Below are 24,341 nucleotides of genomic sequence, written 5' to 3'. Positions count from 1 at the left end.
GAGCGTCGCAAAAGTTGACGATTTAGGGGCCCTTCCCTTTGGCACTCCAAAGGGGAAAATTGGTGAAATATTTGCACTGAAACTGATACAAGCTCAATTTCTCATTTTTCAAGAGCCCTCCCCCGCCGGAGCTTAGAAGCGCACGGGATCTGTCCCTCCTTGACCTTTAAGTGAGCAGCGGGTGGACGGTCTCTTAGTTCCCATCAGGTCTCCGCCAGTCTTGGTGCCCCGCCCCTCCTGCCGGAGCCCGCGCCGCCGATTGGCTAGGAGCGCTTGAGCGGCGGAAGCAGCTGGCTCGCGCGGGGTCTGGGGGGAGGGGGAGAGCCGTGAAGATGGCGGCAGTGGTGGAGGTGGAGGTTGGAGCAGGTGCTGCCGGGGAACGGGAGCTGGATGAGGTAAGAGTTGAGAGTCGAGGAGAGGAGAGACTCAGCCTGAAACTGAAGGGAGGGGAGGGGAGGTATCAGGAGTAGGGGTCCTAGGAGAGACGGGATCCTGAGAGGAAAGGAGCCAGCTGGGGGGCGGGTGCGCGGAGAGGGAAATCAAAGCTACCCTGGATTCCAGGACTCGAGGACTCGGAGGCGGTCATAGGGTAGAAGACTTGCCATAACCTCAAGGGTGGAGATGGAGGGCAAGAAGAGAAGCCAGAGGAGTTGGGGTATTAAGATTTGGGATGATTAGCTGAGGGTCCTAGGGAGGACTTCAAGGGCTGCCAGGTAGCCTGAATTGGAGGGGCGTGGACTTCTGCCAGGGAAAGCCGGGTTTTCACTGAGGGAGAGGACTCTAGGTTTGGAGTGGGGGTTGGGGACGCGGGCCGGGGAAGAGTGCTAATATACTAGTATTATAGCTTTGAGTTATTTTTATGTAAGAATTCTTTACATTCTAGAACTTTGTACATAATGTGGGCTCGGTAAAGTTTTGGTCAACGAATGAACGAATGGATGAATGAACGATTGTATACTGGAATTCATCCATTTTCTCCTTTACCAAACATTAAGTTTCATCTTTGTGCCGAGTCTTGGGGTAAGTGTTAGGGACACAAGAGACCCTCCCATCGAAGAGCTCACAGTCTGGCGGTGGGAAACACACAAGAAGACTAGTCATCGCATCAGAGATATAACGGTGGCACTGAGAAGAGCAGACCAGTGCAATTTGGGCAAGGTTAGGTTTCCCAGAGGAGATTAGTCTTAATGGTTAAGTGATTCTCTATCTCTCTCTTCTAGAGTTAGGAATTCTTTGAGGGTGAGCTCTTGAGGGTATATGTCCCCTTTAGCTACATAATAAGCATTTAACAACTGGTGTATTCAATTACCAGTGGTCCTTGAAAGAAATCACTAAGAGGAAGGAGACATTGAGTTTGAGGGGAATGAAGGGACAGCGCTGAGAAGCAGAGAGAGAAGGTGAGAAGTGGAAAGAGAAAAGATTCTGAGGCCTAGGGTACATTCATAGCTAGGGGTGCTTGTGTTCTTGCACATGGCAGCATACGGACAACAGGGAGGAATAGGAGGAAAGGGGTTGATCATAGGGAATGAAACCAGTGGGATCTCTGAGGGATCAGAATCATCGAGGCCCTAGCTGTGTATTGGAGGTGGATAGGTGGGGTCTGAGGATGAGGCTCAGAGAAAGGGAGTAGAAGTGGACTTGAGAAGCAAAGACTGTTGTTTGGTGGTGGGATGACTTGGAGGATTTGGTTCACCTGATTGGGATCATTAAGGTGGGGGGAGGAGATTGAGAAATTGACAAGTGGTCAGAGCAAGCAGAGATTTTCAAAGAAGCATTTTAGAACTATACCTTTCAATCACTAATGACTAGTGTTTGGATACCACTCGGTTGGTGAGGTGGGGTGGTTGTGGAAATGACTTCCAAGGCCCCTTTCAGCTTTAAGTTTCTGTGATTACAGTTGGCTGTGGTTCAATGAGATACACTTGAAAGTGCCTTGAAAAAGGTAAATACTGTATTGAAGGTATTTTATGTGGTTTGTTAGTCATGGGCTCTCCTTTGAGGGGAGCCTAATTTCAGTTATATATATCAGGATTTATTGGGATAAAGAGCACAAGTTTTGTTTTGTTTTGGGGGAAGATAATTAGGTTTATTTTTTATTTTACTGGAGGTAATGGGTATTGAACCCAGGACCTCGTGTTTGTTAAGCATACACTCTACCACTGAGCTATATACCCTCTCCCCTCAAGAGCACAAGTTTTGTCAGAGGAGAAAAGAACTTAAAGTTTTGATGTTAGACATTGTTTATTTTTCCTTCTTAGCTTTTCTTCCCTTGTTTTTTTTAAGAACTTAAGAGCTTCTAGTAGCATAATGATACTGCCACAGCCTTAGGCCTAGAGGTCAGCTTTATGTGTAACCACTAGCATTCATCTCAGAAAACTTCTATTTCTTGTTTGATTTACTAAGAAAGAATATAATCTGTCATCTGAAAATTCTGTATGAGCTAGTTCTATCCTTTTCCTTGTATGTTTAAGAAAATAACTCTAAGAAGCAGGAACCGTCATCCCTTCAGGCTCAAAAAAAAAAAAAAACCAAAAACAAAGAGGGTTATGGTTTGGCAGACCTTAGTTTATGAGCTTGTGAGCAAGTTTTTACTAATGTCTCCCAGCTGTTTCTTAGCAGCCTTAACAAGTGAAAGAGAAGGTGAAATCCATCCTTTAATTTGTAATTATTGGTGTCTGCTGTGTATTATGCATTGGGAATTCAAAGATCAGTAAGACAGGATCTTTATCAATTTACAGTGTAGAGAAGAGACATGCAAATGGCCCACTGCAGTACTGGATAATTGCTGTCATGGAATTGTGTAACAAATTTAGTGGGGCACAAGAAACACTCAAGTCTGCTAGGAGGAGTCAGTGAAGTCTTTTTGATGGAGATGGGTTTCAGCTGAAAAATTAAAGGTTGGATATACAAAGATGCAATGATTTGCACCTGGCATCAGAGTTGCCTTCCTGTACCACTTTCTGCTTGGTAGAGAGACTGGTGGAGCCCAGATTATAAAAGGGTAATGGATAGCCTAGCTAAGATGCAGTAGGTGCTCTTTTTGTCACTTTGGGAAGATTGTACTTGCTCTGGTTTGTTCCTCAGGATATTGGACCTGTGTTTTCCCATGTCAGATGCCATAAGATGGTCAGTAGTCTGGAACAGCAGCCATCAATTCATTCATGTTCCTTTCCTCTTCTTTTGTCTTTTTTGTTATTACTTTCTCTAGTAGTTAAGGTAATTTAGGCTTTGCTTACTGCTTCTCTGTTTTTGAGAGGTAGATAGAAAAGAGGGCTTAGGAAAAGAACTACCAGTAGAAAAGGCTATTGTTTATTGAGCCTTTACCATAAACCAGTCCCTGTTTAAGACCTTTTACCTACATTAGCTCATTTATTACTAACAGCAGCTCTGTGAATTAGTTGGCGTTAACCGCATTTTATAAGTGAGGAGAATTCCACAGTTTGTGAGGAGGGAGTGCAGATTCCAACCCAGGTCTGCCTCTGCTATCCTGAACTTAGCCCATGCTATACTGAGCACCTTGGTTCTATTTTTCACACCAGATTTATCTTACCAAGGTAAACGACCGCCTTCTTAATATACAAAAGTCTCATCTCCAAAACGTGAAGCAGCATTTCATTCCTGTAAAGTTCAAAGTGGGGGTTAACTAAAGGAATACTGTTTTTTCTATACAGGTCCTTTAACTTACTGATTACTCAATTCTCCTGAGCCCCTGGTCACGAGAAGTGATAAGCCCAGTGGCAGTCAGGGAGATGGTAGGTGGGTATAGCCAGCTCAGGCTAGGTATTAAACAGGCTGTGATGACTGGCTAAGTTCTTTCAACTTGCTAAACCATGGGGTCTTGAGGATGTTAGGGATGATAAAGCATGGGTACCAGGTTGGAGGCTCACAAGCCAACCTACTCCTGGAGCCTGTGGTTTCTTCTTGAAGGGGTAGCTGGTCAACCTGTGAGAGGAATTGGAGGCATCATCTTGGCATTGAGAGCTGGCTTGGGATCTAAGGTAAAAAAGCACTTCAACATCCAATCAGGACCTGCCTCCCTGGCCAGTGCCTGTGAGTTCCGGATGTGTCTACTCTCAGTACTTGTTCATCTGCCAAAATGTTGTGATATCATGCAGATTAGTGAGGAGTTTCCAGCCCAAGTTCAAAGCAAGTATCCTAGCCTACAACTAACTTAAGTTATTGCCTTAAGTGCATAATTTATGTTTTGGGGGCCCTGTTTTATTCTTGTTAAGAGAGGAGATTGGACTAGATTGGCCAGTTTTAAACATTTATTTAGTCATGAAACCCTTTATTCAAACAAAATCTCACTTTGAGACTTGTCCTTGAAGGTCAGAACCCCTTGGGTGTCTCAAGCCACACTTTGAAAATCAGGGAGCTTTCTATTACTGCCCACTGATTGTGTGACCCGACTTTATGTTTCTTCGGCTCCCCAGTACTTCCTCCAGCCCATCCCTACCAAGCATTATTTTAACTGTCTCCCCCACCAGACATGCTACATGAGAGCAGAGTCCAACTCTGTCTTGCTCATCATCATCATAGTCCCTTCACTCAGCTTGGTGCCTGGAATAAAGCAGGCACTTAATAAGTGTTTGATGTTATTATTTTTGAGTAGTGGTAATAATAGCTACAATTTAGTGAGTGTGATATGCCAGGTCCTCTGCTTAGTAGTATGTGCTTTTTTATTGAATGTTTACAGCATCCCTGTAGAGTTGAACTATTGGACTAAAGCTCTTTCTGGCTCTAACATACTATGTTCTGTGTTTCTGATGACTGGCAGGTCTTTGTCCATGCTGTCTTGTCTGCCTAGAGTACCTTTCCTTTCCCTATGTGTTTTTCCAAATCCCACCTGTACCTTAAGGTTCTACCCCAAGGCTCTCTTGGCTCATAGAAGTATTCTGATCTACACCGATATCTTCTTTCCCCGTCTTTCCTGGTTTTCTCAGTGTTCATGTATCAATTCATCAAACTTATGAAACACTGTCCGTGTACCAGGCACTGTGCTTTGCTTGATCATACTAAGATGGAGAAAGTATGATTACTGCCTTCAAGGAGTTCACAGACTAGCACGGATGGGGATAGACTGATAAATAACATGACAGTGGAGTAGGTGCTATGGGTAGATCAAGGAGGAAGTGGCCATTTATTGTCATATCTCCTCTTTCCAGGCAGGCTGTGAAAGTCCCCATCCCTTGCTTCTTCAAAGTAGTAATCTTGATCTGTTTTGTTTTTTGTTTTTCTCCTGTGGGTCTCTCCCTGTAGACATTTGATAAATGTCCCTTGTTTCCAAGGATTTTCTTCTCTAGGGATTCTTGGTTAAAGTCAAGATCTTATTGAGAGATTGAGACATGTGTGACTGAAGTTTAATCTTGGCTATCTCACCATGTATCTTTGGGTTTTTTTAAGGCATGTAAAATGAGTAATAGCATAATGTAGTGAAGAAAAACCTAGAGTAGTAAACAGTAGACTTGGGTTCTGGACTAGACTAGGAATAGCAGATTTGTTTTATCTCAGAGACAGCCAAATGATAATAAATGCTTAGACAGCTGTGTTGAAAGGATTCTGAGGCCAGGGCTCAGCAGGAGAGTGCTGAGGGAGAGTGCTCAAGGCAAAGTAATATGGTACTTACTCTGTGCTGGCTCTTGTGCCGAGTGTTTTATATGCATTATCTAATTTAATACCACAGCCTTACAAGGTAGGTACTATTATGGTTATATCCCTTCTATAGCTGTGGAAACTGAGGCATAGAGAATTTAAGTCAGTTGCCCAATGTCATGCAGCTAGGTAAGTGACAGGGCTAGGGTTCAAATCCAAAATGACTCCAGCATCTGTGCTCTTGACAACTCTGGGCAGTATGAGTACTGTGTGCTTCCCATACTGTCCTCCACTAGACACGTCTCCAGCGTAAGTATAGGACTTCATTTACAGAGGGGGTTTGACTGGGGTCATGCTATTTGTCTTTCTCTCCTGTGAGACTGTCTTCTTGGAAGCTCTATCCATCCTTACACCCCTGGTGCCTGGCGTAGAGTATGATTCAATAAATGTATGAAGATACAAACTTAAGAAAGATTCCGACCGCTCCATACCTTTACTCTTTATCTGTGAAATGATAGGTTTGGACTAGATGACCTTCTAGAAGTCTCTTGCAGCTTTGAAAATCCTTGATCCCAGTATTTCACTCTGCCTTGTGTTTCCTACAATTCCTATTAGGTACTCAGTAAATCCTAGTGAATGACTGAATGAAGGTATAATTATTACTCGTAATCTGTGCTAATAATACTGGGATGAGAAAAGAAAAAAACAGTGTTAGGGAAATTGTAGACAAAAAAGCCTACATACAACCTCCAATTCTATAACCTTTGACGTTTTATGCAATCAGAGTCTCATACTCTGGCAGATGTGCTGTCTACAGATGGTATTCCATTTGGTTTCCTGTTACAACACCTCCCATACCCAGCTCACTCTTCCTTTTTGCAAGTCAGTTTTTGGTTAACCTGTGACTTAGTAACTTTACTTCGAGAAGGAATTTAAGGTGTCATCTGGTCAATAAAGGAGGGTAGGAGAGAGAGGAAAAGATGAAGAGGAATGTTCTAACTCCTTGAGTGCAGGGACTGGCTTTCTCATCTATGTACATTCCTCAGTGCCTTGCCCAGTGCTTGGCACATAGCAGACATTAATATATTTGTTGAATAAATGAGAATGCTTGTAGGTTTGGTTACTCAGGTTTAAGGAAGTGTTGAGTAGATTGCAAAAGTTAACTGACGCCCTCTCTATTCTGTTGATAACACAATAGCACCTAACAGTACTATTTGCTTATAAACTGCTTATGAAGCATTTCCATTTGATTAATGCTGTATTGCTTCTTATGGGTGAGTCATAGACATGGAATCTGAGGACTTGCTTTCTGCCCCATAGGGCCCTACGTAGATATCTATCAACGCATACCATGTTCTGTTGTTTGTCTCCTGTATTGAGCAGTGAACTCCTTGAGGGGACAGAACTGCATCATTTTTCATCTCTGTTTTCCCAGCACCTAATCTCTCACAGTGGCTAGCATAGATATTCAAATGCTTATTGCACTTGAATCTTTATTTTTTCATTTTTAAATTTATTTTATTTTTTCCCATTTTTTTAGTCAAACTATAGTCAGTTTACAATGTGTCAATTTCTGGTGTATAGCATAATGTTTCAGTCAAGCATATACATATATTCCTTTCCATATTCTTTTTCATTACAGGCTGCTACAAGCTACTGAGTATAGTTCTTTGTGCTATACAGTATAAACTTGTTTATTTATTGTATACATAGTGGTTAGTATCTGCAAATCTTGAGCTCCCAATTTACCCCTTTCCACCCCCTTTAGCCCCTGGTAACCATAAGTTTGCTTTCCATGTTTCTGTTTTGTAAATAAGTTCATTTGTGTCTTTTTTTAGATTCCACATATAAGTGATACCATATGGTATTTTTTTCCCTCTTTCTGGCTTACTTCACTTAGAATGATGATCTCCAGGTCCATACATGTTGCTGCAAATGGCATTCTTTTTTATGGCTGAATAGTATTCCATTATCTATGTATAACCACAATTTCTTTATCCAGTCATCTGTCAGTGGACATTGAGGTTGTTTCCATGTTTTGCCTTTTATAAATAGTGTTACTACAAACACCTTAGGTTACATGTGTCTCTTCAAATTATATTCCCTCTGGATATATGCCCAGGAATGAGATTGCTAGTTCATATGGCAAGTCTTTTTTTAGTTTTTTGAGGAATCTCCAAACTGTTTTCCATAATGGCTGCACCAAACTACATTCCCACCAACAATGTAGGAGGGTTCCCTGTTCTCCACACCCTCTCCAGCATTTATCGTTTGTGGACTTTTTAATGATGGCCATGCTGACTGGTGTGAAGTGATATCTCATTGTAGTTTTGATTTGCATTTCTCTGATAATTAGTGATATCGAGCATTTTTAAACTTGAATCTTAAATCTAATCCACCCACCCATGTTGAACATCCCCAGTAAGTGATCAACTAGTCTGTGTTTAAACTCCTGTAATGATAGGGAGGTTATCATTCTATGGTCAGTCTGTTCCCTCATTGAATACCTCTTGCGGTATTTTTCAAATTGAGCTAGAATTCTTATTTCTGTAGCTTTGATTTTTTAGTCCTTCTTTTCCAGCTCCTGTGTCTTTGCATCTTTGACCCATGGAGGCACACGCACTGCTAGAGAATGCCTCTGGGGGTGTAGACTCCGTCCACGTGGGGCTATTTGGCCTAACAGCATACTCCGCGAAAGCTAACCTAAGATAATCCGTCTGATATTGTTCTTCTTTACTTTATTTCTTTGTGTTTTCCCTTCTAGAAGTCATTTGTTATTTCTCTGCTCCTCAGAGGCAAATCTGTAGGTAAACATAAACTCATTAGTTCCCTCTAAAGTGCAGCTTTCCCAAGAGGATGCTGAGTTATGGCCATGGGGCTTTTGGCCCTGAGCAAGTAGGGAGAACCAATGGGGAACAGGGAAGCTGGAGGCAGAGAGCACAGCCCTGCCAAGGTCTGTGTTCCCTTTCCCATTCTCCCCCTCTTCCCAGTAGGATGTTCTCAATAATTGCATGTGGCTGTTACTTGGGAGGCCTCCAGTGGCATTTTACTCTCCATTGCCCATAGGATTGAGCCCAACCTCTTCTTGAGCCTGTCATTTAGTGCCCTGCAGAAGCAGGCTTTTCTCTTATTCTAATGATAATAACTAATTTTTCAGTGCATACTATGTGCCAGGTATTATGCTAAGCATTTTAGATGCATTAGCTCTTCTAACTCCATTTAAATACTATTATTTTCTTTACTTCCAGATGAGTAAAAACTATGGCACATGTAAGTAATTTATTTAAGATTGTTTAGCTTGTAAGTGGAATTGGGATTTGAACCTGGTAATGTAACTCCATGATCTCTATTGCTGTTGTACCCTATAGCATGGTTTCACTGTTTTCAAAATTCACCGTATATTTATTGAACATTCAGTTTTACCAGATACTTTATTTGGTTTTGGGAATTCATAAATGAATAAAGAAACTATCTGTGCTCCAAAAGAATTCATGATCTAGTGGGGAGAGGGACCTATCAAGTGATAATGACAATGTAGTGTGATGGGTAGAGTTATGTACAGGTACCACAGGCACATGGAAGGAGTGCGTAAGTGTATTGGGGAGAGTTAGGGAAGACTTCAGAGAGGACATGACATTGGGCTGATTCTTAAAGGAGGGTAAAGTTTTTCATATGGCTAGGAGGCCAGTTTATGCCAAGGTAAGAGCATGTTTGTAAAGGAATGGAGGCATGATATCTCTAAGCAAACTATTAAACATACTATTCTCTACTAATAAAACTATTAAAAATTTATTGATACTGGCTTGCTTTGTGCAAGGCACTGTGTTAGGCACTTGGGTTGTGAGGAAAGGTGCTAAATCATGTTTCATGCCTTCAAGGAGCTTATATGGTTCAGTTAGAAAAATAGGACAGGTAGTCCAGTTGGAAAGGCTGTAATTATAAAATAAGAAGTTCTAAATACTTTATCAGTAAAAAAACAAAATGCTGTTAGGGAAGTAAATCCCTTCTCATTGAAATGATTACAGAAGACTTTGTGGAGAGGAACCATCTGAGCTGGGCCTTAATGGGTGATTTAAATTTCACTAGAGAGTGAGTATCAGGAATAAAGACCCCAAGTAAATACGAGAAAGAAGGATGTGTTTGGTGATCAGCAAGATAAAGAGTACAAGTACTAAATCTGGAAACATAGATTGGGGCCAGTATGAGGTTGACTTTAAATGCTAGGCTGAGGAGTTAAGACCGATTCATTCACTCCTTCAGTCATCAGTTACTGAATGCTTGTGTATGCCAATGTGGTGCTAGGGACACAAAGATGAAGACATAGCTCCTGCTTTCAGGAGGCTAATAGTCACATAGGGGAAGACAGACATGGAAACAAATGATGTAGTATAGTTGTATGTGTGTGTGTGAGGTACTGTGGTGGCAAAGGAGGATTGATTAACTCTGCTTGATATCATTAAAGACAAGATGCTTGAATTGGTTCTTGAGGATTAAGTTTGAGTTCAGTAGTTAGTCAAATGTCTGTGAGGTAGCGAGGAGTGATCCAGCAAAATGAAAAGGTATGCAAAGGCTTGGAGGCATTAAACAGCATGGAATATTCTGGGAACTAATAATTTCTATATAATCAGAGTTTAGGTTAAATTTCGGGGAACAACAGTGAGTGTTAAGGTTGGCGAGGCTTTTTTAACAACATGCTAAGAAACTTGGGCTTGTAACATTTTTCAGATCTAAGTCTCAGAATGATCCAGTCTGGTAGAAGTGTGGAAATTATTTTTGGATAAATCAGCTTGGAGAAAGGAGAAGAAATTACTTGGGAGGACTGCAGTAGTAGAGGTGGTAGGTATCGGAGCACGAGTGAAGGCAGTGAGGGAAGAGAAAAGTGAGCAGCTATAAAAATATTAAATAGCAGTGCTTCCACTTTTTTTTTTGTCCTTTCCATCCCACTCCCTAATTCATTCACTCACATATCCATCAAACATTTATTAAGTATGTAATCTGTGTTGTTTATTCTTTCCTTCTTCAAATACTGTGACTTCAGGATGTCAGGGATTTTTCTAAGTCCCAGTAATTCAGCAATGAACAAGACAACCATGGTCCTTGCTCTTGTGGAGTTTACCTTCTAACAGGGGAAACACAGATATAACCAATAAGTAAGAAGCAGGATAACTCCAAGTGGTGCTAGGTGCTCTGAGGGAAGTAGGGTGATAGGATGGAGAATGACTCCAGGAGAGGTGCTACTGTCAACAGCGTGGTTATGGAAAGTCTCTGGGGAGGTGATGTTTGAACAAAGACCTGAATGAAGATGACTTAGCAGTTTGGAGATTTGGAAGCATACGTGTGTCAAGTGGGAGACAGATTGGTAGGAATGAATTAGGCATGTCTTGGGACCAAAAATGAAGGCCAGTATGACTGAATCATAGTGAGTAAAGGAAAAATCATATGAGATCAGGAAATTTGTCAGAGTCAGATCTGTAAGGCCTTGTGGATGCCGCTAAATGTGTTGAATTTTATTGCGAATACAGTGAAGATTTTGGATGGTTTTTAAAACAGGAGTGAGGTGAGCTAATTTGCATTTTTCAAAATGATCTCTCTGCGTTGAGGAGAATGGATTGTATTCAGGGAGGGCAGTTGGGAGACTTGCAGTGGAGAAATGCTAGTGTTGGAGTTGTGGGTGTCGGGTAGGGAGGCAGAGGTGATGGAGAAAAGTAGATGAAATCAGAATATGTTTTGATACAAAAAAGTATGTTTTGAAGTGGAGTCTACAGGACTTCTGGTGGTTTGGATATGGGATGTAAGGGAAAGAAAATAATCAAGTTGATTTTAAAGTTTTCTAGACTTGTTTTGCTTTGACTTGAGTAGTTGACAGTATCATGGCTGATATTACCATATACTGAACAAGAAGGATGGGGAGAAAAAGTGAAAAATTGTAATTGGTCATGTTAAGTTTGAGATGGCTATTTAAACATCTTAAGTGGTGATGTCAGTTAGGCAGTTGGAAACATGAGCTTAAGAGTTAGGGAAGAGGTCTGGATATTGGTCCAGGACTCTGAAGATGTGGCGTTTTATCCTAGCTCTACCACACAGTTGTTACCTGAGGTAAGTCAGTGAGACACTCTGAACTGCAGTGTTGTCAGCTTAAAATAAAGATCAAGTTACTTGTTATGCCAGCCTCATGTGTATGGTGGGAGAGTCCTGTTTACTCATTTATCCATTCATCAAACAAACACTGAGCATTTACCAAGGCACTGTCTTGGGTGTGAAGAATGATAGAGACATAGGCCCTGCTCTCAGGCCACTCATAGTCCAGTAGGAGAGTTAGTCAAGTAAAGAGTTGTAGTAACTTCTGTAATACAGAGAAGCACAGAGATCTCTGGGAGCACAGAAGATGGTGGGGAAGGGATCAGGAAAGGCTCCCCAGAGAAGTGGCTCTTTAGCTGATGTGAAAAATGACTAGAAATTAACCAGCCAAAGAAAGAAGGGATGGGCCCGCTACGAAGGAGGAACAACATGTGCAAGGTGGGAGGCAAGAGGAAGAGAACCAGCCCGTTGGGGCACAGGGTGAGGTTTAGTGTTGCTGGAGCATCAGAGTAGAAGGTGGGGAGTAATAAGAAAGTAAGAAGACTGGAAAGGGAGGCAGGTGTGAGATTATGAAAGGTCTTATATGCTGGGCTAAGGAGTTTGGATTTTTAATGGATGTGTAATGGATGATTAGCTATGGGAGAGCCTGAAGCACTTAGGTGAGTGACATTTTAGAAAGATCACTCTGGGGACAGAAATGGAGAAAGGATTAAAGAGGCAGGGAAGGCTTGCCTTAATCCAAGCAGGTAGGGCTTCCAGATTTATCTAATTCCAAAGGGCATGTGCTTTCTGCTGTATTATACATAGTGCAAGGGGGCATATGTTGAGTGCCAGAGGAGTGGGGAAGCAGAGGAAGGTAAAATTGGAAAGGCATACTGGGGTCCGATCATGGCCTTGTGCAATCATAAGAGCTCTCTCAATGCTGTCATGGAGGGCACTGTGTATCCTACTGAGGAGTTCTTACTTTCTCTCTCTCTCTGTTTTGTTTTTTTTTTTTTTGGTATATATATATTTATTGAAGTATGGTCAGTTTACAGTGTTGTGTCGGTTTCCGGTGTATAGCATCATGCTTTAGTCATACATGAACAGACATATATTCATTTTCATCCTCTTATTCATTAAGTTACTACAGGATATTGAATATACTTCCCTGTGCTATACATTATAACTTACTTTCTCTTATAGGCAGCATTGGGACACCAGATGATTTTGAACTTGAGTAACACAGTGACTGGCAAGAAGGGCATGAAGTTGAAGGGCTTGGGTGATGTTTGTAGCTTGAGTAATAGAAAAGAAGAAAGAGATGGTAGGGACATTTCCTGCCCCAGTGACTTAGGCCTTCTGGTACAACCAGCCATGTTCTTCAGTTTTTCCTTCTCCCCAAAGCTTCCTTCAGTCCTATTTGTATGCTGTGTTAAGTTTGGAAAATATTTACTGTTGACTATTAATAATCACAAAGGATTTCATGTTAGTGCTTTTTTATGAGGAAGTGTTACTTTCTAACTTAGAAGCCAGAAAGAATGGAGCACCTTTGCTAGCTGTACATCTCTGATGTGGTCCAGATACCAAACTGTGTCTTTAGATCAAGTTCTGAGCTCCTTAAGGAGGAGAAAGTTTACTTCAAGCAGGGCCAAAGTATCATTCACTGCTATAGATAAACATAGCTTGTGATTCTGTCATGTGGTTGGTGTCTCCAACTGACTGTGGGAATGGAGGGAGGGGGCCAGTTTTCCAAGTGATGGAACATTTTGATGACTACTTCTGAGTGAGGGCCACTGTAGGATGGCTTCTTCAGAAGTTGCTTATTGTCAGAGAGCAGCAGCTGTCTCAGGAGTAAGTGGTAGTAGCCATTATAAATAGGTAAGTTCTGTTACTTTCAGATGGCTTTCCCAGTTCTTCTGAATTCTTCTGCAGCATCATCCCCACTGTTGGTTCAAGTGAGAATTATTCAGTCCTGTGTATATATTTCCAAAGCATATGCTTTGTGTCTAGTGCTAGGTGTGAAGTGTGAGGGAGATGCAGAACGAGTAAGGCATTACCTTGTTTTCAAAGCAGTTAACGTTAATGTAACATCCACTTAACATTTATTGAACACATCCAGTGTGCCAGATTACATGCTAGTTCTTTGATGTAAAAATGAGTAAGATTCAGATGATCCTCGGACCATTTTCCACCCAGTAGGATTGCTAAATGGGAGAAGGTATTTGCAAACCACGTGTCTGATAAGGGACTGTGTTCAGGATATGTAATGAACTTTTACAGCTCAACAAGAAAAAGATAATCTAATAAAAAAAGTGAACAAACGATTAGAATAGACTTTTCTCCAAAGAAAACATACAAATGGCCAATAAGCACATGAAAAGATGTTGAACATCATTAGTCATCAGAGAAATGCAAATCAAAACCATAATGAGATATATCACTTCATACCCACTGTAATCAAAAAGATGTGATAACAAGTGTTGTTGTGGATGTGGAGAAATTGGAATCCTCATACACTTCTAGTAGAAATGTAAAATTGTGAGCTGCTGTGGAAAACAGTTGGGCAGGCCTTCAAAGGGTTAAGCATAGAGTTACCATATTACCCAGTAATTCCATCCCAGGTATATATTTGAGAAATAAAAATATGTCCACATAAAAGCTTATACACAAATGTTCATGGCAATATTATAATAGCCAAAAAGTAGGAAACGACTGAAATATCTATCAGTTGGTAAATGGATAAATAATATGTATATCCATACAGTGGAAGATTACTTGTCAAGAAAGAAGGAACTTTTTTCTGATCTATTAATGAACTACAGCATGAACTATTGGTACATGCTGTAACATGCATGATCCTTGAAAAACATTATGCTGTGTGAAAGAAACCAGTCAAAAAAGACAGCATATTGTAACTTCATTTATATGAAAGGTCCAGAACAGCAAATCTATAGAGACACAAAATAAATTAGTGGTTCCTTAGGTCTAGGGGTAGGAATGGGGAGTTGGCCGCTTAACCTGAGCTTTCTCTTTAGTGTGATGGAAATTATTTAAAGTAAGATGTTGTACAACTCTGTAAATGTATGAACAGTCATTGAATTGTCCACCTAAAATGGTGTTGTACTTCAGCAAAACTTTAAAAATAAGAAAAGATTGGGGGAGGTGGTTATAGCTCAGTGGTAGAGTGTATGCATGAGGTCATTGGTTCAATCCCCAGTACATCTGTGAAATAAAAAATAACAATAAATAAATAAACCTAATTACCCGCAAAAGTTAAAAAAAAAAAGAAAAAATTCTTGGCTTCATGATGATTAGAGGCCAGTGATGGAAACAGACTCAGAAACAAGTATAAAAAGTAATAAATGTGACCTTAGAGGTTTTTGCAAATTGTAAATTTCTGCAGGAGAACAGAAGAGAAAAGGAATTACTCCACCTGAGGAGATCTGCTAGACTCTAAGCTCCTTGAGAGCGAGAGCTATTATTTATTTATCATATCCCCTGTCCAGAGCTTAACACATGATTAGGTAACAGTTGTTGAATGGATGTGTGAATGAATAAAGTTAGAGAATGTGTCACAAAGGAGGTGATATTTGAGCTACATCTTAAAGAGAGAATAGGAATGAACTAGACTGTGAAGATGAGGAAAAAATTCTAGGGAGAGAAGGGCAGCAGCCAGAGCACTGAGAGACAGAACAGAGAGCATGTTAGAATGACAGGTGTTCAGCGTGGCTGGAGTAAAAGCCATTTGTTAGAGGTAATGAGATAATTAGCTGGTTGTACCAGATTATAAAGTATCTTGTGTGTCATACATAGGAGTTTGGACTTCAATCCGAAGGCAGTCAAAAGTTATCAGTTTGTCAAAGTAGGAGACTGTTGCAGTCAGATGTGCACATCTGATAAAGATCACTGTGACTGATCCTGTTAAGAATCTGTTCTGGCAAGGTTAAAGCCAGGGAGATCACCTCGGAAATCACTGCAGTAGTCTAGGAGGGAGTGCAAGATCAAGTCTGAACCAAGGAGGTGTGGCAATGAAAAATTGGAGGGAGATTTCATAGGTGAGTAGGTGTGGTCAGTTCAGACTTAAGGGCTTTAAGAGTTTCGTAGAAAGCTATAGAAAGTTCTGTTCTGGAGGAGATGACATCTGGATTGGATCTTTAAGGATGGAAGAAAAGTATAGAGCATATGGGAAGCTAGAGTACATATAAGAAAGCATGAGAGAGGAGAGCTAGGTGAGGGGGAAGCCAGTCTGAGAAATATGAATTTGATGGGATCAGGAATAGAAGAACCCCCACATTTGATAATTGTTGAATGGGAGAGAGATATTAAACTTTTCCTTCCACTTTTGTGTAAGTTTGAAAAGTTTCGTTAAAAAAGCTTTCTAGTTCACCTGGCCTGGAGGGTGTGCTTTCTGGTGATGGTAGGAGGGGTGGGAGTGGAGGGCAGACAGCACAGCTGTCATTACAGCCAGCATCTACTCTCACTCCACTGCCCAAAGTGTGCTGTCCACCAGGCTTTACAGTTTGGCTCAGCATATCCAGTGTCTGCATGATTCCCAGCTGATTTACGAAGTCTGAAAAGTGAGGTAATTCCACTTTGATTTATTGGCCTTGAATTCTTGGCAGGGCTTAGGAATTGGAGAAGAATGTGAATGAGAGGAGAATGGGGAGCTATGAATATGGATAGCCTATGAAACTTTGGACGTCACTTGCTATCCTAATCACTTAGTAGACCACATTATCTGTACCCACCAGATAGAGGCAGCCAGCCTGGTGATTTTGCTGTATTAAGAGCAGGTTCAGGAGCTAGCTTATCTCTCCTTCTCTGGGCTTATGCTGCATTTTGTTTATATGTCAGTGGTTATCCTTATCACATTATGGTTAATAGTCTGTTTCCCCCCTGCTCCCTAGACTGTGACTACTGCAAGGGCAAAGGTTGGGCTTATTCATCTCTAATGTTCTGTGAAAGACTGAAGTCTGTAGCTGCATGGTTGACCAATCTCTAACTTCAAAAGGTCAGTTGAGATCTATGAAATGCCAGGTTGCCTTGATGGATAGAGTTCCAAAGTTTAGGGCCCTTTAAAATTAGCAGGTACTTGAAACCAGGGCAAGAGGCCATCCCTCAAGTGATGGATATTCCTGATGCATGCATATGGTAGTCACTTGGTAAATTTTCATTGATTTAATTTGGTAGCATCCTGTTATATCACACCTCACCACACTGAAGGCATTTTCCTTTTACTTCCATGGTAACTAAGGAAACTGGCAGTTTAGAAAGCCAGAATATTATAGCTGACTCCAAAGCTTTGGTGTTAGACGAATTTAGTATGAATTATTATAGCATTTTAGCTTTAAGGGACTTTGAAAATCACTTAAGCCAACTTTCTCATTTTATATATGGGGAAACTAAGGCATAGAGAGAAGTGCCCTGTTCATTGACATATAGCAAGTAACAAATTTAAAAGAAGAGAAATCATATATTGTCTGCTGTCAGTGCACAATGGAGTTAAGCCAGAAATCAGTAACAGAAGGATAGCTAGGAAATCCATAAATACTTGGAGATTTAAACAACACACTTCTAAATAACATATGAATCAAAGAAGAGATCTGAAGAGAAATTTAAATATATTTAACTGAATGAATATGAACACAACTTATCAAAATTTGGAATAGACCTATATCTATTAAAGAAATTCACTGAGAAAAAAATGTGACAGTGAGTGTGTATATGTCCATGAATGACTGAAAAATTGTGCTGAACACTGGAATTTGACACAACATTGTAAAATGATTATAAATCAATAAAAAATGTTAAAAAAAAGAAATTCACTGAATAATTAATAACCTTTCAAAATAGAAAGCACCAGGCCCAAATGGGTTCACTGGTGAATTCTACCAAACATCTAAGGAAGAAATTGTACCTCTATAGTCTCTACAGTCTCTTTTAGAAGATGGAAGCAGAGTGAATACTTCCTAACTCATTCTGTGAGGCCAACATTACCCTAATATTAAAACCAGATAAAGGCATTATAAGAAAAAAAAAAACTATGAACCATTGTCTCTCATGAATATAGATTTAAAAATCATTAACAAAATACTGACAAATTGAATCCAGTGTATAAAAAGAATCATACACCAAGACCAAATGGGATTTATCCTAGGGATGCAAACTTGGTTTAACATTTGAAAAATCAGTTTATATAATCCATCACATCAACAGAAGAAAAATTACATGAACGTATAAGTAGTTGTAGCAAAAGCATTTGGCAACAACCAACACCCATTCAAGATAAAAATTCCCATTAAACTAGGAATATAGGGGAACTTCCTCAATTTGATAAAGAATATCTACCCCAAACCTACAGCTAACATCATACTTGTGACAAGCATGAAGCTTGTTTATTAAACTTAGTTAAAATTCAAAATTCTTGTTCTGTGAAAGAAACTGTCAGAAGAATGAAAGGACAAGCCACAAACTGGGAGAATATATTTGCAAAAGACCTCTCAGATAAAGGGTTGTTACCAAAATACACAAAGAATTCTTGAAACTTAATAATAAGAAAACAAACAACCTGATTAAAAAGTGTGCTAGAGCAGATACTAACTACTATATATAAAACAGGTAAACAGCAAGGTTCTACTGTATAGCACAGGGAACTATATTCAATATCTTGTAATAACCTATAATGAAAGAAAATATGAAAAAGAATGTTTAAGTATAACTGAAACATGCTGCATACTAGAAATTAACACAACATTGTAAACCAAATACATCTTAATTTTTAAAAAATTTTTAAAAAGTTTCCCACCAAAAATTTAAAAAAGCAAAACATGAAAAAAAAAAAAGTGGGCTAGAGACTTTAACATACAGTCCACCAGAGAAGATATACAGATGGCAGATAAACATATGTAAAGATGCCCCACATCATATGTAATCAGGGAAATGCAAATTAAAACAACGAGATAGCACTAAACACCCATTAGAATGATCAAAATCTGAGACACTGACAGCACCAAATGCTGGCAAGGATGTGGAGCAGCAGGAACACTCATTCATTGATGATGGGAATGCAAAATAATACATGCGCTGTGAAAGACAGTTTGGTGGTTTCTTGCAAAACTTAACATATGACCATACAATCCAGCAATTGTGCTCCTTAATATTTCCCCGAAGGAGTTGAAAGCTTATGTCCACACAAAAACCTGCAGACAGATGCTTATAGCAGCTTTATACATAATTACCAAAACTTGGAAGCAATCAGGATGTCTTTTAATAGGTGAATGGATAAATTGTGGTACATCCAGACAGTGGAATATTATTCAGTACTAAGAAGAAATGAACTATCAAGCCATGAAAAGGCATAGAGGAATATTAAATACATATTATTAAGTGAAAGAAGCCAGTGTGAAAAGGCTACGTACTATATGATTTCAACTATACGACATTCTGGAGAAGGCAATACTATGGAGACAGTAAAAAGATCAGTGGTTGTAGGGATTAGGGGGGTGGAGGGGTGAATAAGCAGAACACAGAATTTTTAGGTCAGTGAGACTATTCTGTATGATACTGTAATGGTGGATATGTGTCCATAAGGACATTTGTATAGTAGAAAGGTATATATTTAACAAACCCATAGAATGTACGTCAGTAGTGAACTCTAAGGTAAGCTATGGACTTTAGGTGATAATGGTGTATCAGTGTAAGTTCATCAGTTAGAACAAAGGTATTGCTCTGATGGAGAATGTTGATGGGGAAGGTATGCATATTTAGGGGCAGGGGTCGAGTGGGAAATCTCAGCACGTCCCACTCAGTTTTGTTGTGAACCTAAAACTGTAAAAACAGTAAAAAACAATATTTTTACAAAGTGGACAAAGATTTTGAATAAATTTTACTCCAAAGAAAATATGTGAATGGCTAATAAGCATATGAAAAGGTGTTCAACGTCATTATACATCAGGGAAATGCAAAATCAAAATCACATTGATACGCTGTTTCACACCCATTGGGATACCTTTTACCAAAAAGACAGGATAACAAGTGTCAAAGATGTGGAGAAAGTGGAACTCTCAGACACTGCTCATGGGAATGTAAAATGGTGCAGCTGCTGTGGAAAACAAATTGCAGTTCCTTGAAAGGTTAAACATAGTTAACATATGACCAAGCAATTCCACTACTAGTTATGCTCAAGAGAAATGAAAGCATGTCTACACAAAAACTGGTAGATGAATGTTCATAACAGCATTATTTATAATAGCCCAAAACTGTAAACAACCCAAGTTTCCATCAACTGATGAATGGACAAATAAAATATATATCCATACAGTACAATATTTGGCAGTAAAAAGCAATGAACTACAGTACCTGCTCCAACATTGAAAACATGCTAAGTGAAAGAAGCCAATCACCAAAAAACACATATTGTATGATCTTTTTTATATGAAATGTCTAGAATAGGCAAATCTATAGATAGAGGTCAAAAGTAAATTAGTGGTTCTGTGGGCTGAGGGAAGTTGGAGAGTGACTGCTAACTGGTGTGTGGTGTCATTTGGGGTGGTAAAAATGTTCTAAATTTAACTAGTGGTGGTTGTGGCATAACTCTGTGAAAATACTGAAAGCACTGAATAGTACATTTTCAATGGGTGAATTTTATGATATGTGAATTAGATCTCAGTAAAATTATTATTAAAAACGATTCAAGTACATAGAAGTATATGACTGTAGGAGAGATTGTGAATGTGAGTCCTGGGAGGCAGTAGCAATCCTTTCATGTGCATATGAATTACCTGGGTATCTTATTAAATGTAGGTTCTGATTCAGGGGGTCTAGGATGGATTCTGAAGCTTCTATTTCTTAAGTTCTTAGGGTGCTGATGCTGCTAGGCTGTGAACCATGCTCAGCTAGGCAGTAGAGGATGTTTGTTTTTTCAGTGAATGTGGTCAGTCTGAAGAGCCTTTCTGGAGACAGGAGGATTTGGCTAGGATTTTGTAGGAAGGCAGAATGTGGTTTGGTGGAAGAGGGGCTGAAGGGACAAAGTAATTAGCATCTGTAACGACTCAGAGCCCATAGAATACCCAGTATTTGTGGGGGACAGGAAGCTTGTTTATGGGGTTACACCGGTGGATTCATAAGTCTTTCCCACCTGAGAAAATGTATCAACAGCAGATTACTTTCCACTTTTGTGAAGCTTTCTCTTGCCCTCTGCCTGACATTTTTGGTTTAACTTCTTTCAAATATGAACCTAGGTAGATTGGAATGACTAGAGCCTTTCTGAGATCCTAGGAGGGGAGTTAATGGTTGACGAAAAGACATTCTATGTCTGGGTCTTAGGAGTTAGATATGGGCCCATGGCCCATAACCCTACCCTGAGAGCCTCCCTAATTAGCTACCTGAGTTCTGGACAGGGCATCTTCTGACTGGTTTATTGCTTGGCCCCAGATGAATAAACTCATTAATGAGGGAGCAAATAAAGAGGTATTTCCAGATGGTGCAGGTTAATTATAGATATAGTTTATAACTTTCCTTGTTTTTCCACTTGAGCTACAAGACTGGTTTGGATATAATTTAAAAAGTCTTTTGGTTCAGGAGGCAAATATTAAGGCCAACTCATGTCTTTTTTTTTTTTTTTTAGTGTAACTCCATTCTGGTACTCATACTACTCCATGAAGTGCTAAATAGTCCTCTCCGCACCAGGGTTAGTGCTTCAGCCTTAGTGCTTGCCCTTTTGAGCTGTTCCCTGAGGCTCTGAAAGCAATACCGCCCAGTGCTACACCAACATTCCGTTGCCTGGCCTCTCCCAGTACTTTTTAAAGTACACCCGCTCTCCTAGGAGGAAAGGCAATGAAATCACTTGCTCACTTGGAATATACTTACCCTCACAGCCCCACAATGAAGTCAGAAGACTTATTTTCTATTTTTTAGAGGGGGAAAAACTAAGCTTGCTTGACTTCTGTCTCATAGAGAGGTGCCCCCATGCCTGGCTCAGTTCTCTGAATCTTCCTAGTTTCCCCTTCAATGGACTTGTCTTGCTTCTTTGAACGCGTAGTCGTATTGTGTTGTTTTGACATGTAGTTTTTTAAACGTAATTTTCTGGGTACCTCTAGAAAATGAATACTTCTTTCCCAGATGCTTATTAGATATTTTTCAAGTGTTTGTTTACACTCCCATTTAAACATCTCCAGGTGAGGTGCCGGTTCATCAGCAAACTTACTGCCCTCTTGGAGAGAATTCTGTTCAGTTCCACAGGTACTCATTGAGTGCTTAATATACACTCAGCTCTCCTATTCTTGAAAGTCACAAAAGCAGTGTATTCTCCTTGGCTCTGTGGCATCTTCCACAGTGGGAGCAAGATAGACATAAGCAGGACTTGGACTAGGATAAAGCAAACAAGGCACTGGGTGCAAACTTGAAGGAGGCACTCTGAAGGTCATGCAAGCACAGGGTCTGTACCTGACAATGTGTGCCTCCTTAAATTCTGAGTCCTAGGTCCCTTGCATACCCCACCCTGGTCCTGGACTTAAGAAACAGTTAGGTCACTTGGAAGGCATGTCTAAATAACATAAGACTGAAAGAGTGAAACAGAACAGTGCTGCTCAAGCTTAAAGTGCATATGAATCATCTGGAGACCTTACTAAAATGAGGATTGTGATTCAGTAGGTCTGGAGTGGTTCTTGAGATTCTACATTTCTAACAAGCACCCAGATGATTCTGATACTAGGGCTACACTTTGAGTAGCAAGGAGAAAAATTCATGCTAGAGGAAAGCAAAGGGTCATATTCACTAAGCTAGGGGACCAGGGTAGCCTTCTCCAGGGAAAGTGAAGTGGCAGCTGAGTTCTCAAAGGATAAATTGGATTTGGATTGGAAGAAAAGAGGGGTGAGGGCATTATAAACAGAATGAAGAATGTGCAAACGCTCAGAGACAGGCATGAGCCCCATGTGTTTGGAAACAGACTAGCTTGGCAAGATGCAGGTCCAAGTTGGAAAAGAGGAGAAGAGTTTTGATAGGTAGCATGAAACCTGTGTATTCATTGTTTCTTTAGAAATGTGGTCCTTAATTATCTGCTCAGATACTATCCAACTGGGCCTTCCCATTTCCTGCATCAGCTTTTCCCCTCTTGGAGGGGACCTCTGTCCTTCTGGGGAGATAAAGAGCTGAGTCCAGACACCTGAATAAATTCCATGAGGCAAAATGTGAAGTAGGACAAAGGGGTGGTTGACTTCATTACCTTGATTGGCTAGGGGAGGCCTTGGGATATTGTTCCTTCCCTTCCATTCTCCTTCCCCTTCCATTCTCCCTCCCCTTCCATTCTCCCTCCCCTTCTCTTTCTTCCTTCCTTCCTTCCTTCCTTCCTTCCTTCCTTCCTTCCTTCCTTCCTTTTCTCTCTCTTTCTCTCTTTCTCTCTCTCTCTTTCTCTCTCTCTTTCTGTCTCTTTCTTTCTTTCCTTTCTTTCTTTCTTTTGCTGGGACATATAGAAACCAGAAAGCCCTCCCTACATAATGGTGGACATTCCCAGTATATACACATAAAGAGTGCCTGGTAAATATGTGCCGATTTTACTTCATAATAGAATGGAGTTCTGCTTATTTTACTTCAAACAGCCTACTTAAAGTACTTTTCTAAAGTTAGCAGAGGAACAGTGGAAAACTAGGCCTTAAACATCATAAGTACTAAAGGAATATTTGTTGATTGATTCCTTTAAGTGATTATGAGGTCCTGTCTTCTCTACATCAAGGCACATTTTCAGCTCAGTTTAATATAAGAATGTATCGAGTGACTTAGGTACTAAGACTTGGGTATGCTTCCATATGGCTACAAGGAAGTAGACTTGAGCCCTGAACTCAAAGAGTTGAGTATTATTCTAGAGCAGTAGTATTCAACTGGGGGTAATTTTTGTCCCCTAAGGGACATTTGACGATGTCTGTAGATATTGTTGGTTGTTGCATCTTTGGGGATGCTTCTGGCATCTAGTGGGTAGAGGCCAAGGATGCTGTTAAACATCCTACAATGTACAGACAACCCCTCACCAAAAAACCTAAAGAATTAACTGGCCCAAAATATCACTAGTGCCAAGGTTTAAGAAATCCTGCTCTAAAATAGGATAAGACCAACAAATAGAACTGGAACTTTGAGGTTGGAAGGCCATACAGCTGGTTAATAGCAGAGCAGGGACTGAAGCTTAGTTCACCCTAGTCTAATGGGGCCATTTAGAGTCAAATGGCATTATATGTCAGAATATTTTATCTAGCTTCATGTCCCACAAATCCTGAATCATACATATTTTTAGCTCTAGCAAATATGTGATCACTGTATGTTTGGCAGGGACAGTTCTAAGACAGTAATGGATTTTTCTGGTGGTGTCTTTCTACAGGTTGATATGTCAGACCTCTCCCCAGAGGAGCAATGGAGGTAAGTGTGACAGTGTGGGCCCCTCATGCTGGGGACTATAGATGGGTCCTACTAATGGAGTTGTGTATTTTGCTTCCTTGTCTGTGGAAATCAGTGACCTATGACTGCTGGGACAGGCCATTTGAGATCTTTTCCAGTACTTGGTTCACTCCTGGGTAGCTCCCTCCATCCTGGGGAGTAAATAGGTTGTTGCCCCAAACCATCCATCTGAGTTTGAATACTAGTTCTGCCATTTCCTAGTGTTGTGATCTTGGGCAAGTTACTTAACTTGATACTACCTTAATTTT

The 24,341-nt window shown here is 40.3% G+C and overlaps 1 protein-coding gene across 7 annotated transcripts in view; it reads left to right on the top strand.

Annotated features, from left to right (window-relative positions):
* The first annotated feature begins 284 nt into the window (after positions 1 to 284).
* The window catches only part of RNF121 (ring finger protein 121), a 64,581-nt gene continuing 40,524 nt past the window's right edge, over positions 285 to 24,341 (top strand). For 2 of the 7 annotated variants that reach the window (XM_072969300.1, XM_072969298.1), the window contains exons 1-3: positions 309 to 395; positions 16,560 to 16,663; positions 24,017 to 24,054. In XM_072969300.1, coding sequence (XP_072825401.1) covers positions 24,023 to 24,054 — 32 coding nt within the window. In that variant the 5' untranslated portion in view covers positions 309 to 395; positions 16,560 to 16,663; positions 24,017 to 24,022. Of the gene's footprint in view, positions 396 to 918; positions 1,021 to 16,559; positions 16,664 to 24,016; positions 24,055 to 24,341 lie in introns of those variants that run through there. The other 5 variants (XM_072969296.1, XM_072969294.1, XM_072969299.1 and 2 more) reach the window with 4 other exon arrangements.

Source organism: Vicugna pacos, chromosome 10, assembly GCF_048564905.1.
Source record: "Vicugna pacos chromosome 10, VicPac4, whole genome shotgun sequence".
NCBI classification, from domain to species: Eukaryota; Metazoa; Chordata; class Mammalia; order Artiodactyla; family Camelidae; genus Vicugna; species Vicugna pacos.
The sequence above is the reverse complement of the archived record's forward strand: the minus strand, read 5'-3'. Positions and strand labels throughout refer to the sequence as shown.